The 20,419-nt window shown below is 43.5% G+C and overlaps 1 protein-coding gene across 1 annotated transcript in view; it reads left to right on the top strand.

The window, feature by feature from the left end:
* The window catches only part of NDFIP2 (Nedd4 family interacting protein 2), a 43,394-nt gene extending 23,703 nt beyond the window's left edge, over positions 1-19,691 (top strand). Inside the window, exons 5-9 of the mRNA XM_056862136.1 lie at positions 4,723-4,810; positions 10,288-10,412; positions 13,810-13,876; positions 18,019-18,124; positions 19,598-19,691. Coding sequence (XP_056718114.1) covers positions 4,723-4,810; positions 10,288-10,412; positions 13,810-13,876; positions 18,019-18,122 — 384 coding nt within the window. The 3' untranslated portion in view covers positions 18,123-18,124; positions 19,598-19,691. The remainder of the gene's footprint in view (positions 1-4,722; positions 4,811-10,287; positions 10,413-13,809; positions 13,877-18,018; positions 18,125-19,597) is intronic.
* The last annotated feature ends 728 nt before the right edge of the window (positions 19,692-20,419 follow it).

Here is a 20,419-nt window from a genome sequence, read left to right as displayed (position 1 = left end):
TTTTCTAAAATATGTTTTAAGCCAATTTGTGGCAAACGTTCATTCATGATGGACCCTCCCATACACACCAGAATACTAAAGAAAAGTATAGGTAATGGTGGAATATCATATATAAAAATATCTAAAGTAGGCACCTTTCACATAATCACAAAGTTACATATTGAAATGGCACATCAAAACTGATGAGTAAAGATTAAAATAAAAAAGCCTTGCAAAGATTTCACTTGTTCCTTAACAGGGTCAGCGTTAGAAGCTGAATTATACTTGGGTCTAAGTATAAAGTGCACTTCTGGGGGTGCAGGGGAAAAAACCCCACACATAATATGATAGCGGTTTTAGAATTCAGTTTCCTGGGAATCCAAGTTTCTTCCCCCCCCTCCTTTTTTTTTCTTTGTCGTCTTAAATAAGAATCAAGTTTCTAGCCATTATGGCTGCACATACATGATTTGAAAGCCTGTAGGCAGCACCAAATGACACACAGAAGATGGAAAAGAGAATGAAGAAGATATCTGGTAGTTGGAGACCATAATTTTCCGAGCCAGAATAAATTACACAAAATGTTTTTTTTAAAGTGCAAATAATTCATTCGACATAATTTGTAGGGGCTGTGAAAGTAACCTGGCCTGGGATTTGGATTGCCTGGGTCCAGAATTCTCTAGCTTGAAGTACACACAACCCTTGTTGTACACTTCTTAGTGTTCACACTGCACCCCTGACTTTTAGATGCAGTGGAACACGCAGCCCTGAGACAAGTTGTTGCGGAAGAGTGATGACCTCAGCGGCATGTTGTTGATTTTAACCATCCGAAATGATTTGCCTGCAAAAGTAGCATTTGTTATGCTGTATGCAGCTCCCTCCCCCCTCCATTATAGCGCTTCAGTTTGGACAACGTGGTATGCTTGGGATTTTTTTTAGTGTGTGAGCACCCTCTGGTGTTAAAATAGTAACAACACATTTGGCTCTTAGCATTCTTTGGGAGTCTTGTCGTGAAGCCGCTCTGTCCTTGGCCTCGATTGCCAGCACGGTTGCACATTGCACTACATTGTGTAGGGAGAAGTTTTTTTCTCTCTCTCATAATACTAGAATGTGAGGTCATCTGTTGAAGCTGGAGGGTGAGAGATTCAAAACAGATAAAAGGAAGTATTTTTTCACACAACGCATAGTTAAATTGTGGAACTCCCTGCCCCAGGATGTGGTGATGGCTGCCAACTTGGAAGGCTTTAAGAGGGGAGTAGACATATTCATGGAGGAAAGGGGTATTCATGGCTATTAGTTAAAGTGGATACTAGTCATGCTTCACACCTATTCTCTCTAGTATCAGAGGAGCATGCCTATTATTTTGGGTGCGGTGGAACACAGGCAGGATGGTACTGCTGCAGTCGTCTTGTTTGTGGGCTTCCTAGAGGCACCTAGTTGGCCACTGTGTGAACAGACTGCTGGACTTGATGGGCCTTGGTCTGATCCAGTAGGGCCTTTCTTATGTGCTAAATATTTCTGGAGCATAGGGGGTGGCAAAAATTCAAATCACCTGCCTGGATATTTAAGAGAGAAATGCGTTTATAAGCCTACTGGGATGCTATCGCATTTAAATGCTACTCGGATGTTGTCCCAGTGTGTACCACCAGATAAAAAAAGTAGCTCTTTCAAAAATCTGTTGGGAACCAACAATTCTCTTATCCGGATGGAGCTTGTACATAAAGAGAAATATTGTTAGGATCTCAGGAGCCGGTGCGGGTCATTAAGGCATCTGATTAGAACTATGGTGGTAGTAGTAGAATTTATTTGTATGTGGCCATAGGCCTTAACAAAACATCATACACAGGGTAGCACAATGTTAAAAAAAGAGGCATGTATAAGAAAATAAAATCTAGTAGAATTAGCATTGATACGGCCCACCAAAAACAACATTGTTTGTGGGATTCTGCTCTAGAGCTAACTACCTTAGCTCTTATTCTTCTTGCTGCCAGAGCAAACAATGGTGTTCAATGAGAAATATACTCATTGGAGTCAGACAGCAAGAATATGATTTTCTCCTTTTCTGAGTGGCAGTTTGATTAGGACTATGGAGATCCTATTTCAGATTCCTTTTTAGGCACGTTCCATGAACAAAATCTGGCAACTTGGTTATAACCCCGATGCTTATTTGTGGCGTTTATATGCTGCCTTTCTCCCAAAAGAGACCCAGAGCAACTCACAATCCCTTCCCCCCCCCAAACAAAATACAATAATACAGTAAAATCACAAAAAACACACTCACAAGGTGGTGCCTGCCGAACACAGCCCCTGGGCGAAGAGCCAAGCCAGTAGGGGTAGGGGGGAGGGAAATGCCCCCAAACCTTAAGCTTTCATTGTGTTAAAACATGCAAATGTCCACAACTGTTAGGACCATGTAAGGTTTTCAGAGATGCTTCCCATTGGTATCCACTTTGTACATTGTGGAAGACAAACGTGTATGCACGTGTGTTTTAACTAAGTTTACATGCCACTGAGAGCCCCCCGCCCCCCAGGCAATAGGTGTTCGTTACGTATTTCTGCGTCTCCCAAGATTTGTGACTGTCCACTTCGTGAAGTGTCTTATGTATCTGTTAACAAAAACTTCACCCGGGAAACCCCTCTGGCTTTGCAGAGGTGGGGCGTATGTCACATCGTGGTGTAGCCAGGGATGGTAAGGGGCTTCACTGGAATAGCGTAGGAGTTGCGGATATTTCTTAGAGCTTCCCTGGCAAAGGCAAGAGAGAGCTTCCGGCCACCACAGTGGGCCTGATCAATCCCTTCTTGCTTTCCTCGGGGTGGGGGCTTGTATCCCCACGAAAGAAGGAATGCGGCTGTTGTGGCCTCTTGCTGTAGTTAAAGCATCCTCAAAAAGGAAAAACCCCAGCAAGCAGGGAAGGCCCCACCACACTGTTACCTGTTGAGGGCTATATAAAATCGGGAGATTCTGGGCATAGGCCAGTCTCCACAGCAGTCGGTGACCATTTTGCCTTGTGTGCGAGGGCAAGACATACAAACTAACAGCGCGATCATAAACATGATTGCACCCTTCTAAGCCCATGGACTTCAGTGGCACAAGAAGGCTGTAACTGTGCTTGGGATGGTTTCAGAGGGGAGCCGTGCTGGCCTGCAGTAGAACAGCTCGATTCAAGTCCCGTAGCACCTTGGAGACCAAGAAGGTTTTTGGGAGTATGAGCTTTCTAGAGCAGGGGTGTCAAACATAAAGCCCGTGGGGCGGATCCGGCCCCTTGAGAGCTCTTACCCAGCCTGTTGAAGCAGCCCCCCCCTCCCACTCTTGATCTGGGCTGGCGAGGCACGGCCCAGCCTGACCAAGTGACATTTATGTCATATCCAGCCATCATAACTATTGAGTTCAACACCCCTGTTCTAGAAGAAGAAGAAGAGTTGGTTTTTATATGCTGACTTTCTCTACCACTTAAGGGAGACTCAAACCAGCTTACAGTCACCTTCCCTTCCCCTCTCCACAACAGACACCCTGTGAGGTAGGTGGGGCTGAGAGAGCTGTGACTAGCCAAGGTCACCCAGCTGGCTTCGTGTGTAGGAGCTGGGAAACAAATCCAGTTCACCAGATTAGCCTCCACCGCTCATGTGGAGGAGTGGGGAATCAAACCCAGTTCTCCAGATCAGACTCCACCGCTCCAAACCACCGCTCTTAACCACTACACCACGCTGGCTGGGTGAGTCCTTTGTACCCCATGCACTTCCCAGAGGAAAGGCCAAGATATAAACTGACCACGTGGCCAGCCATTCCAGCTGTGTGCTACCATGCGAGGCAAGCTTGAGAGTAACTGCGGTTGTCAGTATTGGATGAACTCAAGCCGTTTGAGTCTTGCTTGCTTCTGACCCCCACCTGGATGAGTTCAGTCATGGGAATTAAGGGAAAGCCTTTCTCCCCGGCAGGTTTTCGTAAAGTCTGCTGCGGCCACTCAGGCTGTATTTAAGCCGTTGTTTCCATAACGGACATAGGCACAGCAGCAACTCCTTTGACGGACAGCTTTTCCATCTGCAGAGGAGGGGCAGGAGAGTTTTCCCCACACCGACACCTACCGCGGACTTCCACTTTTCCCCCCACACGGTTTCCTTTGGGTCCACTGAGCTGCAGGATGGGTGGGGGGCTGCCTTCCTCTAGCACAGCTCTCCTTGTGCTGTTTGGGATCCGAGCCATCAAAGCTCAGAGAGGGACAACAGTATTGATAGTTTTTTCTTTATTTCCTGCCCCCTCCCCTGAACAAAACTTTGCTAGCCGCTCCGTCCATTTACAGCTGCATGGTGTAGTGGTTAAGAGCAGCAGAGTGTAATCTGGAGAACCGGGTTTGACTCCCCATTCCTCCTCACGAATACTGCTGGGTGATCTTGGGCCAGGCGCTGTCCTCTCGGAACTCTCTCAGCCCCATCTGCCTGTTGTTGGGAGGGGAAGATAAGGCGATTGTATAAGCCTCTTTGAGGCTCCTTAAAGGTACAGAAAAGGGGGGTATAAAAACCAACTCTTCTTCCAAATCTAGCTTTGTATAAACTTTGGCAGGACTGGGTTTGCTGATAAATACTAGTTATTACTCTTACAATTTGAGTGGTGAAAGTGTGTGTGTGTCTTCTTTACGTGTGTGCTGTAGCTGTGTTTTTCTTTGTGTTGCTTAACCTGATTGATTGTGAGATCCTAATCATTTTAGTTTTTTGACACGGTGTGTAAAGTAAATTGTCATCACCTTAAAGGAAGAAGAGTATCCCCCAAGAGATGACTTCAGCGATGCAGACCAGCTCCGTGTGGGCAACGACGGCATCTTCATGTTGGCCTTTTTCAGTGAGTAGCCCTTGGTGGCAGTCTCTCTAAACCGCGTTGGTTTATCCTATTTACGGTTGGGTGCTTCGTGGGACTGGGAGAAAAGGTGCGCTAAACCCATGCGAGTCCATTCTGTCCACAGGGGCGCTTACTGCTAACACATGCGCGTTAGAGCAAGGCTCCTTGCAGCAGGGAAAGGCATCACTGTTAATGGACTGCCCTTGGGGGGGGGGGAGATCTGGGAATCCCAGGTTTGAATCCCCACTTTACCAAGGAAGCTCACTAGGTGAACTTGGGCCACTCACTCACTCTCTGCCTACACCTACCTCACAAAGCTGTTGTGAGGATAACATGGAGGAGAAGGGAAGCATGCATGCTAGTTTGGGTCCCCATTATGGGGGAAAGGCTGGGTAAAAATGAAGTAAATACTTGCTTCACCTAATAAACAGTACTTTCACCTAATGCAGATGCCAGTAGTGGACACTGCATGTCGACACAGATGCATCATAGCAGAGAGCTTTCAGATTTGCAGGGAAAGAGTTTTTAAAACAATAGGGAATGCACGTGTATTATGCTAATCATTATTAGGATGGGGTTCTTGGGACAGTCTTGCATCTCTGCCTGGCAGACAGTTCGTTGGAGGATAGCAATGGGTGCCCAGGGCAAGGCATCCTTCTTCTCCCCCAGTAGACAATTGCTATAGTGACATAGTTTTGAATTGAGGGAGTTTTGAATGAGAGGGAGGGCATCTTGGCCATCTTCTGGACATGGAGTAGGGGTCACTGGGGTGTGGGAGGGAGGTAGTTGTGAATTTTCTGCATTGTGCAGGGGGTTGGACTAGATGACCCTGGTGGTCCCTTCCAACTCCATGATTCTTTCAAGTCCCGCACACTAACACTGGACAGGGTGTAAGCAAACGGGTTGCCAATCTCCCGGACTGGTCATGGCAACCCCAACAGATGTGTGACACCACCATTCCAGACGTGACAGCCAGCCCGAATCGCCACTGAAAGGGCTCCTATCCCGTCCCACGAAACAGGCAGCCAAGGAACCACAGCCAGGTCAACCCCTCCTGTGAACCAGAGGGAACCCATTTTCCTGTGCACCCGTTCCAGCAGAATCCATTTCACAAGGAACACGTAGTCGTCGTTAATCCCCCCCTCCCCGCATCATCTGCATGATTGATGGGCCATTGGAAAACATCAAGATAGCAGTAACGGAGGATCGCTCCCTCGGCTATGCAAAGCGACCCCCTCCGGACCCAGCTGCATGCGTCTTTGTTCCAGCTCGTTGATCCCATCTACAAAGGACTCCCGGTCCTCCTGGAATTGCGCAAATCAGTAGAATAGCTTGTTTCAATTGCCCACTTGCCCCACCCCGGCAGCCGACCATTAGTGTTATTGTCACCTTTTGTGTCACAACGGGAACCACAAAGGGGAAAACTCATTACCCCGCCCCCAGAAAAAGGTATATCTGGGGTCTCCTTAGTCCATACCTTACCTTAGGTCTTCCCCCGGCATACCTGCTGTCACTTTGTTGGTTTAGGTTTTGCGCAGCCTGACCACGCTCCCCTTCCGCCTCGCTGGTTGAGTCCCGGGAATCCCTTTTCCTCTCCCCACTTTCCCAGTATCTTAGCCCATGGAACCCCGGACGTCTCTGTTTCTGGATCAGGTGCAGCATTACCTGTCTTCAGAGGGCCTGCCACATTGGCAAACGTCTCTACACTACTCTCTTTAATTCCTAGACTCTGTGTGTTGTTGTGTACATGTTATTTGAGTGTCTGTGTACATACGAGTAATAAGTAAATCCTTGAAGCTAAAACCATTGACTCCGCTTTATTCTTTGAATCACAGATTGAACTCCCGTAGACACAGGTTAGGTCCTGCAGGTTATGTCCAGTCCCGGTTATTGAATGCTAATTCCCCCATATAATAATTCTTAACCGAGCATTTTGGCTAACAAGGGAGCTTTTATTCCTCGTTTCCCGGTGGCTGAATGTGTGTGTTTGAACTTTGGTCGCAGAGCTGATGGGGAACTGGTTGGGATCCGTTTGTGATACGTGGCTGCCACCTCCTGACAGATCTCTGCATTGCAACAGCTGGTGTTTAATGTTCAAGTCATGGGGTTGCAGGTGGCATTTTTTCCCCAGTGTCCTTGCTGATGCTAGAAATTGCCTGCAGTTAGTCTGAGATTTGATGTGAAGCTATTGAAGCCACTCTGGAAGCTATAACAGGTTAATAGGACAGGGGCTTCCTCTGGCCAGCCGAGTGGCCTGTGACCCATTAGCCAAGCGGAGCCTACTCACTGTGTGTTAATATTGCCAAGTGATTGACGATCCCTGTTTTTACTAGCCCAGGCAACAGAAATGGGAGGCTTGTTGAGCCCCTAATGGACTGTCTGACACCACTGTTGTCTTAGGTTCAACTTATGCAATCCAGATATACTATAAAATTATTCATGGTATGGAGAGAGTGGACAGGGATAAGCTTTTTTTCTTCTCTCATAACACTAGAATGCGGGGTCATCTGTTGAAGCTGAAGGGTGAGAGATTCAAAACAGATAAAAGGAAGTATTTCTTCACACAACACATAGTTAAACCGTGGAACTCCCTGCCCTAGGATGTGGTGATGGCTGCCAACTTGGAAGGCTTTAAGAGGGGAGTGGACATGTTCATGTAGGATAGGGCTATCCATAGCTACTAGTCAAAAATGAATTCTAGTCATGATGCATGCCGCTTCTCTCCAGGATCAGAGGAGCATGCCTATTATATTAGGTGCTTTGGAACACAGGCAGGACAATGCTGCAGTAGTCGTCTTATTGGAGGGCTTCCTAGAAGCACCTAGTTGGCCACTGTGTGAAGAGACTGCTGGACTTGATGGGCTTTGGCCTGATCCAGCATGGCTTTTCTTACATTTTTATTTTCTTAAATATGAAATACTATTAGAAAAGTAAAATTAACACTGATACATATATTTGGGAAATATTGGCTAAATGGGTATAAAGTAGCACTTACTACTGCTGAAGTCTATCAAAGTAGACATTTAGAATGGAGAAAGTTGCCTCTTCTAGGCAAGAGGAAAGTTTGTGCCTCTTAGTGTGATATAGAAAACCTGCTGCTCTTTGCAGTAGTTAGGTTTTTCTCGCAGTGTTTTGAGCAAAGCTTGGGTAGATAGAAATGCAGGGGAAATACCTCTGGACAGCTGGCATCCTGGTGAACAGGCCCTCCGTTGTCGGACCACGGCCAGACTGATTCACTTTGTTATTAATTTGGTGTAGACGTGGTCATATTTATGTTGCTTTCGGAATGGCAATTGGCATATCGGATTCATGGGCAGGACTGAGTCTTCAAACATTTGGAAGTTCAAGCAACCTAAAATGCAGAAGAGAAGATAGGATTTCTGTCATTTTTCCTTCCAAGAACTCAAAATACTTAGTGACTGAAGAATGAAACAATAAACTTCTGTGTGCGTTACAGAAATCCTGAAAGTACTGAGCTGTCTTATTACTAAATCTGATTTTCCAAGAGCCCATTTCAAAAAAGAAAGTCTGACTAGCCAAAATAGTATGGAAGCTTATGAAACCCCTAGATCTGGGGCAAATAATTTTGAAATTGTATCAGTTGCTGCTCTTTGATGCCTGGCTGAGTCTGACAAAAAGGAAAAATGGAAGAATTCATGAGGAACAAGAATTGTTTGTAACATTTAGCTTTGCTTTGCACAAATGATCCTTTGACTCACTGCTCACTGTTAGTTTCTTACCTTGAAACACACTATTTTTTTAAATGTATGTTCTTGCAGGGCTGATCAAATTCCAGGTGCCTTGGCACCTAGAAATTTAATTGTGGTGCATAGTATTTTCAGCAGTCAATTTACTGTATGTGCCTCTTGATGATTCTCAGTAGAAGTACAAAGCTTATTTATGGGTACAGGGTAGAAGTTCGCTTTTTCTTGTGATGACAGTCAGAGTTACCCCATATATATTTATATACTACAACACTTTGGCTGAAGCTTTTAACAAATGACAAGAAACTGTGAAGGATTTAGGATTAGGTGTTTTGTGGGAGCAATAATTAGAAAGTATGTTCAATTAAGATTCAAACCCCGTGAAGGCTGAAAATTAAGTCTGGTTTCTAAATTTTTGAAGTGGCTTATAAAGCCTCCCAAAATTGTCAAGGCCTGTATTATTGTACAATTTTTAAATTGTACATAGGTTTTTTGCACCTCTTATGGAAAAGCAATGTAGTTTTTTAAAAACAAAACAAAAGCGTGGAGATCACACACAAAAAATCTAGAGTTCCCAGCGGGTCTCCCTTATGAATCTTCCCAAATGTATATAATTTAAACTAGGTGTAAAAAAAAAAAAATGAATAGGAGTTCTCAGAGCTGCAATAAAATCCTTGTTCCACACTTGAAACACAGAAGGAATTTGTTGGTGATGGTACCCATTCTATGAAACGCTCCCCAGAAATCCCACACAATCAGTTTTCCTCAGACTGGTTAAGCTATATTTGGTCGCGATTCAGCAAGTGCCACACTTTGCAATCTCACTGAGTTAAATGGGAGATTAAAGCATCAGCAGTAAGGTGGGCATTTTATTTGTGTTGATGAGGGATGGGGTTAACCGTCCTTTCTTTGCCTTCCTTTTTCTTGGCAGCTCATTCGACATGGGCTCCCTTTATGGGCAGCAGGGTTTTTTCTGCTGTGTATCATAGCAGATGTAATTTGTACGACGAATTGGTTCAGTATAAGGGGCATGGCCCTAGCTAAAATGAAGCACTTCGAAAATTTCCATAATGTTAAAACCACACGCTTAGATCTCTCCATACTATTATCAGTGAGGCTCAGAAGTGCTTTGGCTGGATCCCATCCCGAGGGATTTGATAAGTATGCTTCTGTTGACAGGACACTTCATTCAAGGGGTGATAAAACTGTTTCTTACGGTGAGGTTAGGATGTGATACTTACAGCCAGCAAGCGATATGCCTGGCTGTGTGAATTATTCCACAGTGACTGTTGAAAGTTAGAAATGGAATCCTGGCCCTTTGGGTATTAAAACACTGCTTACCTTCATGCCCTCTTTCATATGGGACTCTTGTTATATGAGATGTGTGGAAGAAGCTGTGTTCTTAACAACAAGATCTTTATGTCCAGGTTTTTCTCCCCCCCCCTCCCCCAAGTATATAGAATTAAATATTGGCCACATCAGAGCATTACCCACTGCATGTACATCAAGACTGTCTGCTGGGCTTTGGATATCTCCGTATTTTACTGCAGTTTAGCAACACCTTCCCAAGGACTGTGACCTACTCCACACCACAGTGATGAATCCTTTCTAAGTGTCATTTTTCATGCCCGCTGATGAGAAAAGTTAAAGTTTGGAAGACCGTTTGCTGACATGCTAGTTGGGGAGTGTTTAAAATAAAATCGAGTTAGTGCAGTAAAACTTCAGCTTAACTGGAATACAACTGAGTCTTAACAAAGGGTGTTTCTTTCGTTTCAGTGGCATTCATTTTCAACTGGATTGGGTTTTGCTTATCGTTCTGCATTACTAACACCATAGCAGGGAGATATGGTGCCATCTGTGGATTTGGGCTGTCTCTCATCAAATGGATTCTTATTGTTCGAGTGAGTACTTTGGTGATGGCTTTTGAGGGGGAACCTTCAGGTTTGTTTAGAATGAGTTAACTGTATATCTAATAGTGACATATGGCCTTCATCTGCGGATACCTAAATCCGCAGATCAGAGCCACACCTATGCTAAACAAAAAATTTTCTGCAAATTTGGGGGACTCCCCACATTTGCAGAAAAATCTGAAATGTTAAAAAATACATTGAGGGATTTAAATTCCCTATAGGTTTTTTTTTTAGCATTGTCTGTGCACATACAATTAGAGCTGGCATCGGCTGCCAAAGGAAGTCACTCTGGGCCCGGCCGTGGTGGCTGAGGATGCCGGGAGTCACTCTGGTAAACTTTTTTTTTTTTGCAAGCGTCACGAACTACCAACCTTTTTTAAAAAAATGCCACATGAAATCATGTCAATTACCAATGTGCAAACTTATTTTTCTTCTATCTAACCTTTATCACCTGTGGGCCCTACGTTGTGTATGAATGTTAATGTAACATAATACGGTACTTTCCCCAGGCATACCAGCTATTTGCTATTTCAAGGCTTATTTCTTCTCTCACAAAGAATTGACATGCAGGAGAGGGAAGTTCGCTGTAGTTTAATGCAGCGGTTCCCAAACTTTTTGAGTCATGGAGCACTTTTCAGGAGAGAAATTCGTAACAGAGCACTAATTTTCACCTAGCTACCTATATACTAAACCAAATGACCATAGTATTTTTCTTTCCAATCTCTTCACAGAGCACTAGGAGATGTTTCGCGGAGCACCAAGTGCTTCATGGAGCACAGTTTGGGAACCGCTGGTTTCATGCAATAAAATGGCTATCTCGTGTTTTGCTTTTTAAAAATAGCACTAAACCTCTACTGTACAACTAATATACTTCCTTCTTGCCTTGGTTATTTATGACTGCTTTGTTGTCAAAATATGGCACAACTGCGGATGTGACCTGACTCCTCAACGGATGACTCAGTTTGCTTGCAGGAGAAGAGTAGTTACACCTTGAGGCTGTATCCAATTATCAGGCGACCTTGTGTATCCAAACAGCAGCCCCCCCTTTTTTGATCCTAACATTTTCAGTCACCAGAGGGTTTCTAACAAACCTTATTTAACCTATGAAGATAGATAGCATAAGTTAGAAAAGTGCAATATATATGTCTATCATATAGTACCAAGACCATAAAATATACACAACAATCATCTTCATATAGACAGCAACCGATCCACCATGATGGAAGTAATAGTGATATAACACTGTATATGAGGATGAGTCTACAAGAATATTCTTGTGGAGAATTGAAAAAGCCTAGCTCATTTGAGCAATGCGAAATGGTTCTTGAATGAGGCTGCCAGGCCGTCTTCCCTTCTTTGAAGTTTTCTCCTTTGGAAAGACATTATCTTCTGTAAAAGTTACCTGGAAAGAAACATAAGCTTCAAGCCATATGGTCAACTGTATTTCTACTCACCTTTTTTCTGTGATGCATTTATTTCTCAAATCTCCTGCAAGAGATAGAGAAGATACTGCGTGTTAGTCTGAAGACATATATATTGCAGTTTTCAGACATGCTGTCTGTTTTTATTGACTTTAACACAATAGCATAATGGTATTCCAGTTTTGTACCCTTATTTATCCTATGTCATTCAAACCTTATTGGGGGTGGGGGGTGAGAAACCAAAGGCTTTGTCTAAAATAAGTGAGGCTATTGGCCAAGCTTCATCATCAGGCTTGGTTGCTGTCAAGCAGAGAGCAGGAATGTGGAAGCGGAAGGTTGAGCACATCAGACGGAAAGCCGGAGGAAAAATTAGATGAGGCAAAAGCAGCCCAGGAAGCTTAAAATGGAGATTCTTACTGCTCAGGCTGGTGGACAAAGCTGCCCTGGAAACTTTTACAGGAGCCATGGAACGGTTAAAAGGGTTTGCTAAAATAATTATCAAATGGGGTGTGTGTGATGCTGGCATACCTGGTTTTTGTTCGTTTGCCTGCCTGAGTGTAGTGGTCAGATCCCCATGTTAAGACCCTGCCACGGGTTCGAGCCTCCGTTCTCTTCGGGCGCTGTGGTTGCAAAAGCCAGGCTTCTTAGGGAAGACAGGTGGGGGCTACACAAAGATAAGAAGCAGTCGCAAGAACATTGAACTCCTAGAAGTAAGTGGAAACAGGAGATGGATGTTTTGCAGGGCTACCAAGCTCTGATTAATGTGTGGCAATACTGAAGAAGGTTTACTTGTGTCTGTTGAATAAGTACACTGGTTAACCTTTTTTTTTTTTTTTGCAAACATCACGAACTACTAACCTTAAAAAAAATGCCACATGAAATCCTGTCAATTACCGATGTGCAAACTTATTTTTCTTCTATCTAACCTTTATCACCTGTGGGCCCTACGTGTTGTATGAGTGTTAATGTAACATAATACGGTACTTTCCCCAGGCATACCAGCTATTTGTTGGTATAAAATAACCTGGAATTGACTGATGTGTTGAGCCAACCGTAGTGGCGATAGAGGAGAAAAACGATGAAGCGGCTTGACTAAATTGTTTCGACCCCCTTTGAAAAGTTGCAGCGAGGCTCTGCGGTTTTGGAAGCTCAAGTCTATATCTGTACCGAGTTCTTGGAGGCGTTTTATTAGCCCTTTTTTTTATCAGTGAAGCATGCAGTCTGGCGTTTGCTCAAGGCAAGATACTTGTCTCCGAAATCCTCTTGCCCTGCTCTCCAGCTGCCTCTTCCGATTCCCACATCACGGAGAGAACAAAACTGTCTGCCATGGTCACTAACGGAACGACTGAATCGGCCCTTCAAGGTTCATTTAGCCGCGTTCAGCTCTCTGCTGGGAACTGAATGCGAGAGCATCTAGTTTGAAAATGAAAAGAGTTTAATGAATCAGGAGTCTTTATGGGACCGGTATTCTTGGCAGCGATTATCAGTAGGGGGTATACAGAAGGTCAAAAGCTCTTCTTTTGTGGGGTCAGCCAAACATCCCCATCTGATAAGATTAAACTAATGTGACTTTTGGTGTTAATATCGAAAGCAGCAGGCTGCTGTAATGTGTTTGGGATGGCCGACTCGGGGGTGGACGGGTGGGTGGGGGAGAAACGCCAACGGGGGATTAATTTATAATGGTGAATGTTGGATGATTCTAATGAGTAAATACTAAATACATTTTTTACAGGTTGGCTGAGACTTTATTTAGGAAGCACAAAAACCCAACAGATGCACAACAAATAAACAAAAATGCTTTTGCATTCTTATGCTTCCCAGAGTTGATCGTTTCCAAAATGTGTTCACTGGGCCTTCTTCTTTATCTCTCTGTATGGTTGTGTTGGTTTAAATGTGTACTTGTTCTCAAATGTAATATGAAGTATCTCACATGGTTTGATGCATTTTTTTTCCTCCCCTTCATCCAGTTCTCAGATTATTTTACTGGCTATTTCAATGGGCAGTACTGGCTTTGGTGGATATTTCTTGTACTTGGTAAGTCCTAATCAAAAATGTTTCAATTTGATATTAAGTTGACTCACTGGCTGAATAGAAAAATCTAAACTAGGATTTTAAAAGACTGAAATAAATTTCCCCCTCAACAGTAAGTCTGCAGATCAGATACAAACAAAAGGGGAATAATGCATTGTTTCAAGTAGATTTGAAAAGAGGCATTTAGCGTATTTCTCTGCGAGTCATCAATGGTGTACCTGAAATCAGTTGACAACACAGAAAAGTATAAGCAAAGCAACAAAATATTTTACATTATAAAAAAATCCCTAAGGTAACTCAGTACTAGGGTTCGCCCATATTTTTTTTCTTCAAAGGTCTTCGAAAATATTATTTCATTTTTTCCCATTTTACTTTGATATTCTGCATCTTACCTTTTTTGATTTCAAGGTCATAAAAATAAAGTTCTCCATTGATACACTTGTTGGCTTTCTGAGCATTTTTATTACATCCTTGCTATTTTTGACTGGATCTCAACTGTGGGTAAAACTAATTGCTTCAGCCACGCTGAGATTGTGTCAGTATAAAGGCCTGGAGTTAAAAACGTGTAAGCCTGTATTTATGATTAGAAATCATCTGCAGCAACACTTTTAGACAAAACCTTGAACGATTCTGAATGCTAGCGTGTCTGTCACTTTGCATTCCCCCTTAGAAATGCACCATGCATTAATCATTCTTCGCTCGGGCAAGGGGAAGAAGGGCTTTATGCTTTCTGAACACAGTGCTTCTGTTCCCTCGGTTTTCTTTTGAAAAGCCTGTCTGCTGAGCCCGCAGACTCAGGGAATAGGCTTCCCAATGTATTCGCGCATCAAGCTTAACTTGCTTGCTTGGTTAGCTGGGGGATTCTGCCTTGTAGGTGGGAATGCTATCCAATCCTAGGATTCTGGTATTATCGGTAGGTGTCAAACACTGATACTTTTCTCAATTATTGCTCTATTGTTTTTAAAAAAATAATAATCTAGACTGCCTTTTCGGGGGGAGTGCACCTGTGGTAGTTCACAAATTAATTAGAGACAAGCAGAATGGAAGCACAAGTAAACAACAATTGAGAGCCAGCCTGGTGAAGTGGTTAAGAGCTGTGGTTTGGAGCGGTGGACTCTAATCTGGAGAACCAGGTTTCATTCCCCACTCCTCCACGTGAGCAGCGGAGGCTAATCTGGTGAACCAGGTTGGTTTCCCCACTCCTCCACATGAAGCCAGCTGGGCGACCTTGGGCTAGTCACAGCTCTCTTAGAGCTCTCTCAGCCCCACCTACCTCACAGGGTGTCTGATGTAGGGAAGGAGATTGTAAGCTGGTTTGAGTCATTCTTAAGTGGTAGAGGAAGTTGGCGTATACAAACTAACTCTTATACTGTCAAATTGCAGCAGTATGTTTTGAAGAGCTGAAAAGTCAAAAGCCCCTAGCTTGGATAGTTGGACACTATCAAATCAAAGCTCAGTGCAATTCTGGTTTTAAGGAATGTTTTGATGATGAATCATCCATCTTTTAAAATGATCATGCAGCTAAATTGCATGAAACCAGTGCATTACTGGTAGCTCAATACAGATGCCCCTTCAAGCGTTCTGAGGAAGAGTGGGAACTTACCACTGAATAAACCAAAACATTAGCATTAGAAAGAAAGGCCATGATCAGTAATCCCTTCTCTATTACATTAGTGCCAGTGTAGCCCCATTGGTTAAAATTGTCCCTGGCCAATTAATCAAAATAAAGTTCTAGTTGTTGGCCTGTCAGTCAAAAGGCTTAAAACACTCACCCCTACTGAAGAAGAAGGAGCTAAAGGTGGAAAGATCAAAGGGTGTAAATTTAGGAACAAGGTGTGAAGTACAAACAGTTTTTTGAGGGCACATAATTACTAGCTGCTGTTGGCAAAAGGCCTCTAGATGTGTGTTCATAAGAAATACTTTCCCCTCCAGGTGGGTACAGAGTGAAAAACACTCCAGCAGGGTCTTGTGCTCCCTCATCACATGTTGACAGTCTGTGCTTATTTGTCATTGGCCTGTGGAAATGTCCCTCCTCTTTTTCAGCCGAGAAACACTGTGGGTGGTAGAAAGTGCCCAAGTAACAGCTGACTTATGGCAACCCTGTAGGGTTTAGAGGCAGGCAGTGAACACATGAAGCTGCCTTATACTGAATCAGACCCTTGGTCCATCAAAGTCAGTATTGTCTACTCAGACCGGCAGCAGCTCTCCAGGGTCTCAGGCAGAGGTCTCTCGTATCACCTACTTGCCTAGTCCCTTGAACGGGAGATGCCGGGGATTGAACCTGGGACCTTCTGCATGCCAAGCAGATGCTCTGCCACTGAGCCCCAGCGGCAAACCACCGCTGTTCATCTCTAGCCTTGAGAAACATTAATAGCTGATATTTACATAGCCGATGAAGGAGAGTGATAATACAGTTCCCCTGTGCCATATTTGCTTGCTCTGTAGAACATACGACCCAGGTGCAGGTTACTGGATGGCTAGGTTTAGGCCTATCACAGTACTGTCGTGCATAAAGTTTTCTACCCAGTAACCTTGTATAATCTTTCACCCAGCTCTTTATTTTGAAAAAAAAAATGAAGTAGCAGATTGCAGTGAAGGGCTGGGCCTCCTCTGACAGAGGAAGTGATGTATATAGTTTATGCATGATCAGAGTTGCAGAGCTATGTGTTGGAATATGCAAGGAGGTACATTCTTCAGATATGTATCATGAGCTGTGGCTCACGAAAGCTCATACCCTGCCAGAAATGTGGTTAGTCTTTAAGGTGCTACTGGACTCCTGCTTTTTTTAATATTTAGTGTATGGGTCACCTGTCCTGCCCAGTGATGAGTTTTGCAACTCTAGATTTCTTAGCCCAGTTTTGTGGAAGTGTGGTAGAATTCTCCTCACTGCTTGCCAAGACTATTGTCGAGTAGCTCCATGCACTCTGTGATGATTTATCACTTGGTAAAATAGCCATCTGAATCCCCTCCCCCTGTGAAACTAAGTAAGTAGGGAGTGAAATAGATAACGCGAGTTTTCAGATAATAGGGGTCAGCTGAAACAGATTCCTATTTTGCAAAACGGTTTTCCCTCGTAAAAGGAGGGGCCTCCTTTCAAAGTCTTCTGTAAGTACACAAATAAGCAAAAGAGCTCTCTTCCCTTTAAAGCCGCCATCGTGGCTTTAAAAGGAAGCAGTCTGCAATGTGATGCCCACCACAACCCTCCTGCCTCTCAGGAAGTGTTAAGCCAAGAAAGGCGGATGGGTTGTGATTGCACAGCAAAAGGCGATCCATCCTTCCTCCCCACCTCCCCAGGAGCACTCCCCTTCCGGAGAATTTCACACATTCCCAAATGGCACATTTTTGACACTGCAAAAACAATAACAACAGCAACGACGATGAACTCTGTGGACATTTGGTGCAGCCCCACTTTTGGATTTGTCAGAAATCATGTTCCTAGAAGCTTCAAGGGTCACCGAGGGTAAATAAATAAAAAAAAAATTATTTGCGGCTAGTATGCCAGATAAAACAGAAACTGACCATACAGAGTAAATATTTACAACCAAGGCCAAAAAAATTAGGAATCACCCAATTTCACATTTCCACAGATTAAGGAAGTACATTAAGGCTACGTAGCTTTCATTGCTACTGCACAATATTTTGCGACCTGGGTGGTGACTGGTGAGCTGTCTCCCAACAGAAACCTTTTGGTCCATTCACCCTCATCACCAGAGCCCATTTCCCTATTCAATAATACTGAAGTGGGCTGACTTGTAGAGGGGACACCTAAAAAAATACCTGCTCAGTGGTTTCCAGCTCCCCTGTGTTAAACGGGCAAAGTCTCTCTACCCTGGGGATCTTCTTCCTGACTGGGGGTAGATTATGCAGTACAAGAAATTTAAGCGTTATCCAAATTGCCCCTTAGAAAAGGTTTTTCCATGTTCTCTCTCACTTCCCATACTTTCCTTATATTTTCAAGGTGTGTTGATGGGACTTTGACTAAATACTAGTTCTTCGTATGTGTATGTGGAATACCAAATTCTGAAGACTTGCTGCCTTATAATTAATTCCAGACAGGTTCCCAGTTAGTCTGCTGCGGTAGAAACAACAAACAATCCAATGACAGATTCTAACTGATACATTCCGTATTGTATCTCTGCTTTTAGGCCTCCTCCTATTTTTCCGAGGTTTTGTCAATTACCTGAAAGTCAGAAATATGTCTGAAAGTATGGCAGCTGCTCATAGAACAAGATTTTTCTTCTTGTACTAGAGGTAAGTCACCTTCTTCCCTTTGTAGGTAAATACTTAAGATGTATTCCAAGGAAAATGCTAGCCATTAACCCACTTCAGGGAGATCAGAAAAAAAGTTTTTCAGCAGAAAAAGGAGATGATACGTGAATATTGTGTTCTGTCAGCTGTGAAATTTCAAATTACTCATTTTGGGTGGAAGATTAATGATGATTGAAATTAATTCTGAAAAGAACCATGAGATCTCTGCAATATGGGAGTAGGAGGGTTTTTTTTTACTTTCCTTTTTAAAAGTATATATGTAATTCTCAGATTTACATGCAGTATTTACATGAATTGTTAGAAGCTGTGTTTGGTGAATCCAGCAGGATAATAAGCTAATATTAAACAGCCAAGAGTCCAGTAGCACTTCAGAAGTGAGCTGTGACTCACAAAAGCTCATACTCTGCCAGAAATTTTGTTAGTCTTTAAGGTGCTGCTGGACTCTTGCTCTTTTCTACTGCTACAGACAGACGGCTACCCATTGTAAGGTAGTATCTAGTTTCCCTTTTTCCCCTGTCGTGGACGGTCCTTCACAGGTAGACCCATGCCTTGACCAACTTAGAGAACAGTATCTACTAAATGCTTTCCATTAATTATTGTAGTAACAAAGACTCTGATGGAAAACTGCGTTTGCAGTATGTGTTATCTGTTGCTTTTTCCAGCTGTTGCAAGGGTGTATTTAAAGGGGACCTGTTCTTCCATTATAGATCACTAGATGTTACAATACTCTTGTAGGCGGCAAGGTGTTTGTGACTATTTTAAAGGTAACGGTAGTCCCCTGGGCAAGCACCAGGTCAGTAGTGACTCATGGGGTGACGTCACATCGCTACATTTACTAGGCAGACTATGTTTACAGGGTGGTTTGCCGTTGGCTTCCCCCGTCTGACCATTTTACAGTGGGGTTAAGTGAGACTTTTCTTTCCATAGCTGACAGGCTTAACCAGCATGTGTCCCAGTGTGCATGAGATTTGAACCAGGGACGTCCCAGCTCACAATTGGTGATTTGCCAGTTCTTGTATTCGTATCAAAGTATGCTCTGAAACATACATGAAAAACCTCTTGCCTCCCCAGGAATATAGGTAGCCAAGTGAAAACAGAATGTCTAAAATGTTACCGTCTCTTGTATCAACAACTACATTTAATTCAAGGGATGGTTATAGGAAGGCGAGAGCTACTGCGGTTTGGTGGTTAGGGTGTCAGGCTAGAATCTGGAAGACCTAGGTTCGAATTCCCCACTCTGCTATGGAAACTCACTGGGTGACCTTGGGCCCGTCACACACTCTGTAGGGTTGTTGTGAGGATAAAATGGAGGAGAGGCGAATGAGGTCAGCCCCTTTGGGTCCCCTGTGGAAAAAAAGGAGAGGCATAAATGAAGTAAATAATAATTTAATTTAGTTAATGAGTGCTTGATATCAATTACGGGAAATTAACTAAAACACAACTCTTTATTTCTAGACTGCATCGACTGGGCATTCCTTTCTCATACCAATGTGAACTTCCAGCCAATCTGCAACCTTCCAAATGATTAAGGAAAGACTACTACTAAAAAACAAGATGAATAACGAAGCAGGATCGTTTCGACGCTTAGTGAATGGCAGGGTGGTTTTATGCTTAAGTGCCATTTCTGTTCATTCTAGTAAATATTTATATAAAGCATTTGCCTTTTGTCTTGCACATAAATGCATATGTGCTAATTAACAAGAACTTTAAAAAGAATAAAATCCATGCATATAGTCTGCTAAGCAGCTGAATACAGCCGGACTTGACTAATCTGTGTTTGTATCTGAAAGACTTATAAGTGGTAGCTCCCCTCTCCTATGCCCACAATCAGTATGTACATACCGCTGACTTTCTGGTCTGAAGTTTTGTTAAGTACAGATGGTATATACTGGATGGTTGATACAAAACTGCTAAGACTCTGCTAGCAAGTATGCAAGTTATACTTTATCTGAGTATGGACAGACAACTCTTTTCACATAGTAATTTCAATAAATGCATTTTGGTAAGCATCCTCTGAGGACTCACCCAGGTGTTTCCAGTGCATTCCTCTTATGCTGGTTTCGTAGACGTGCATTTTCTGACATAAAGGACAGTATCAACAGCGGCTTCTCTGCTCAGTTAGAAGTTGCCTACGCTGCCACCATCTAAGGTTCATTTCATGCGTTAGAGGAAGTCAGTAGCTCAGTCTCAGCTCCTCTGGCAGGAAAGTAGAAACCACATGGAAAAAAGCTTGCACCATGGAAGGTGAGATCAGAGAGGGGCTGGGATTGCTGTTAT

This window comes from Euleptes europaea, chromosome 16 (genome assembly GCF_029931775.1).
Source record: "Euleptes europaea isolate rEulEur1 chromosome 16, rEulEur1.hap1, whole genome shotgun sequence".
NCBI classification, from domain to species: Eukaryota; Metazoa; Chordata; class Lepidosauria; order Squamata; family Sphaerodactylidae; genus Euleptes; species Euleptes europaea.
The sequence above is the reverse complement of the archived record's forward strand: the minus strand, read 5'-3'. Positions and strand labels throughout refer to the sequence as shown.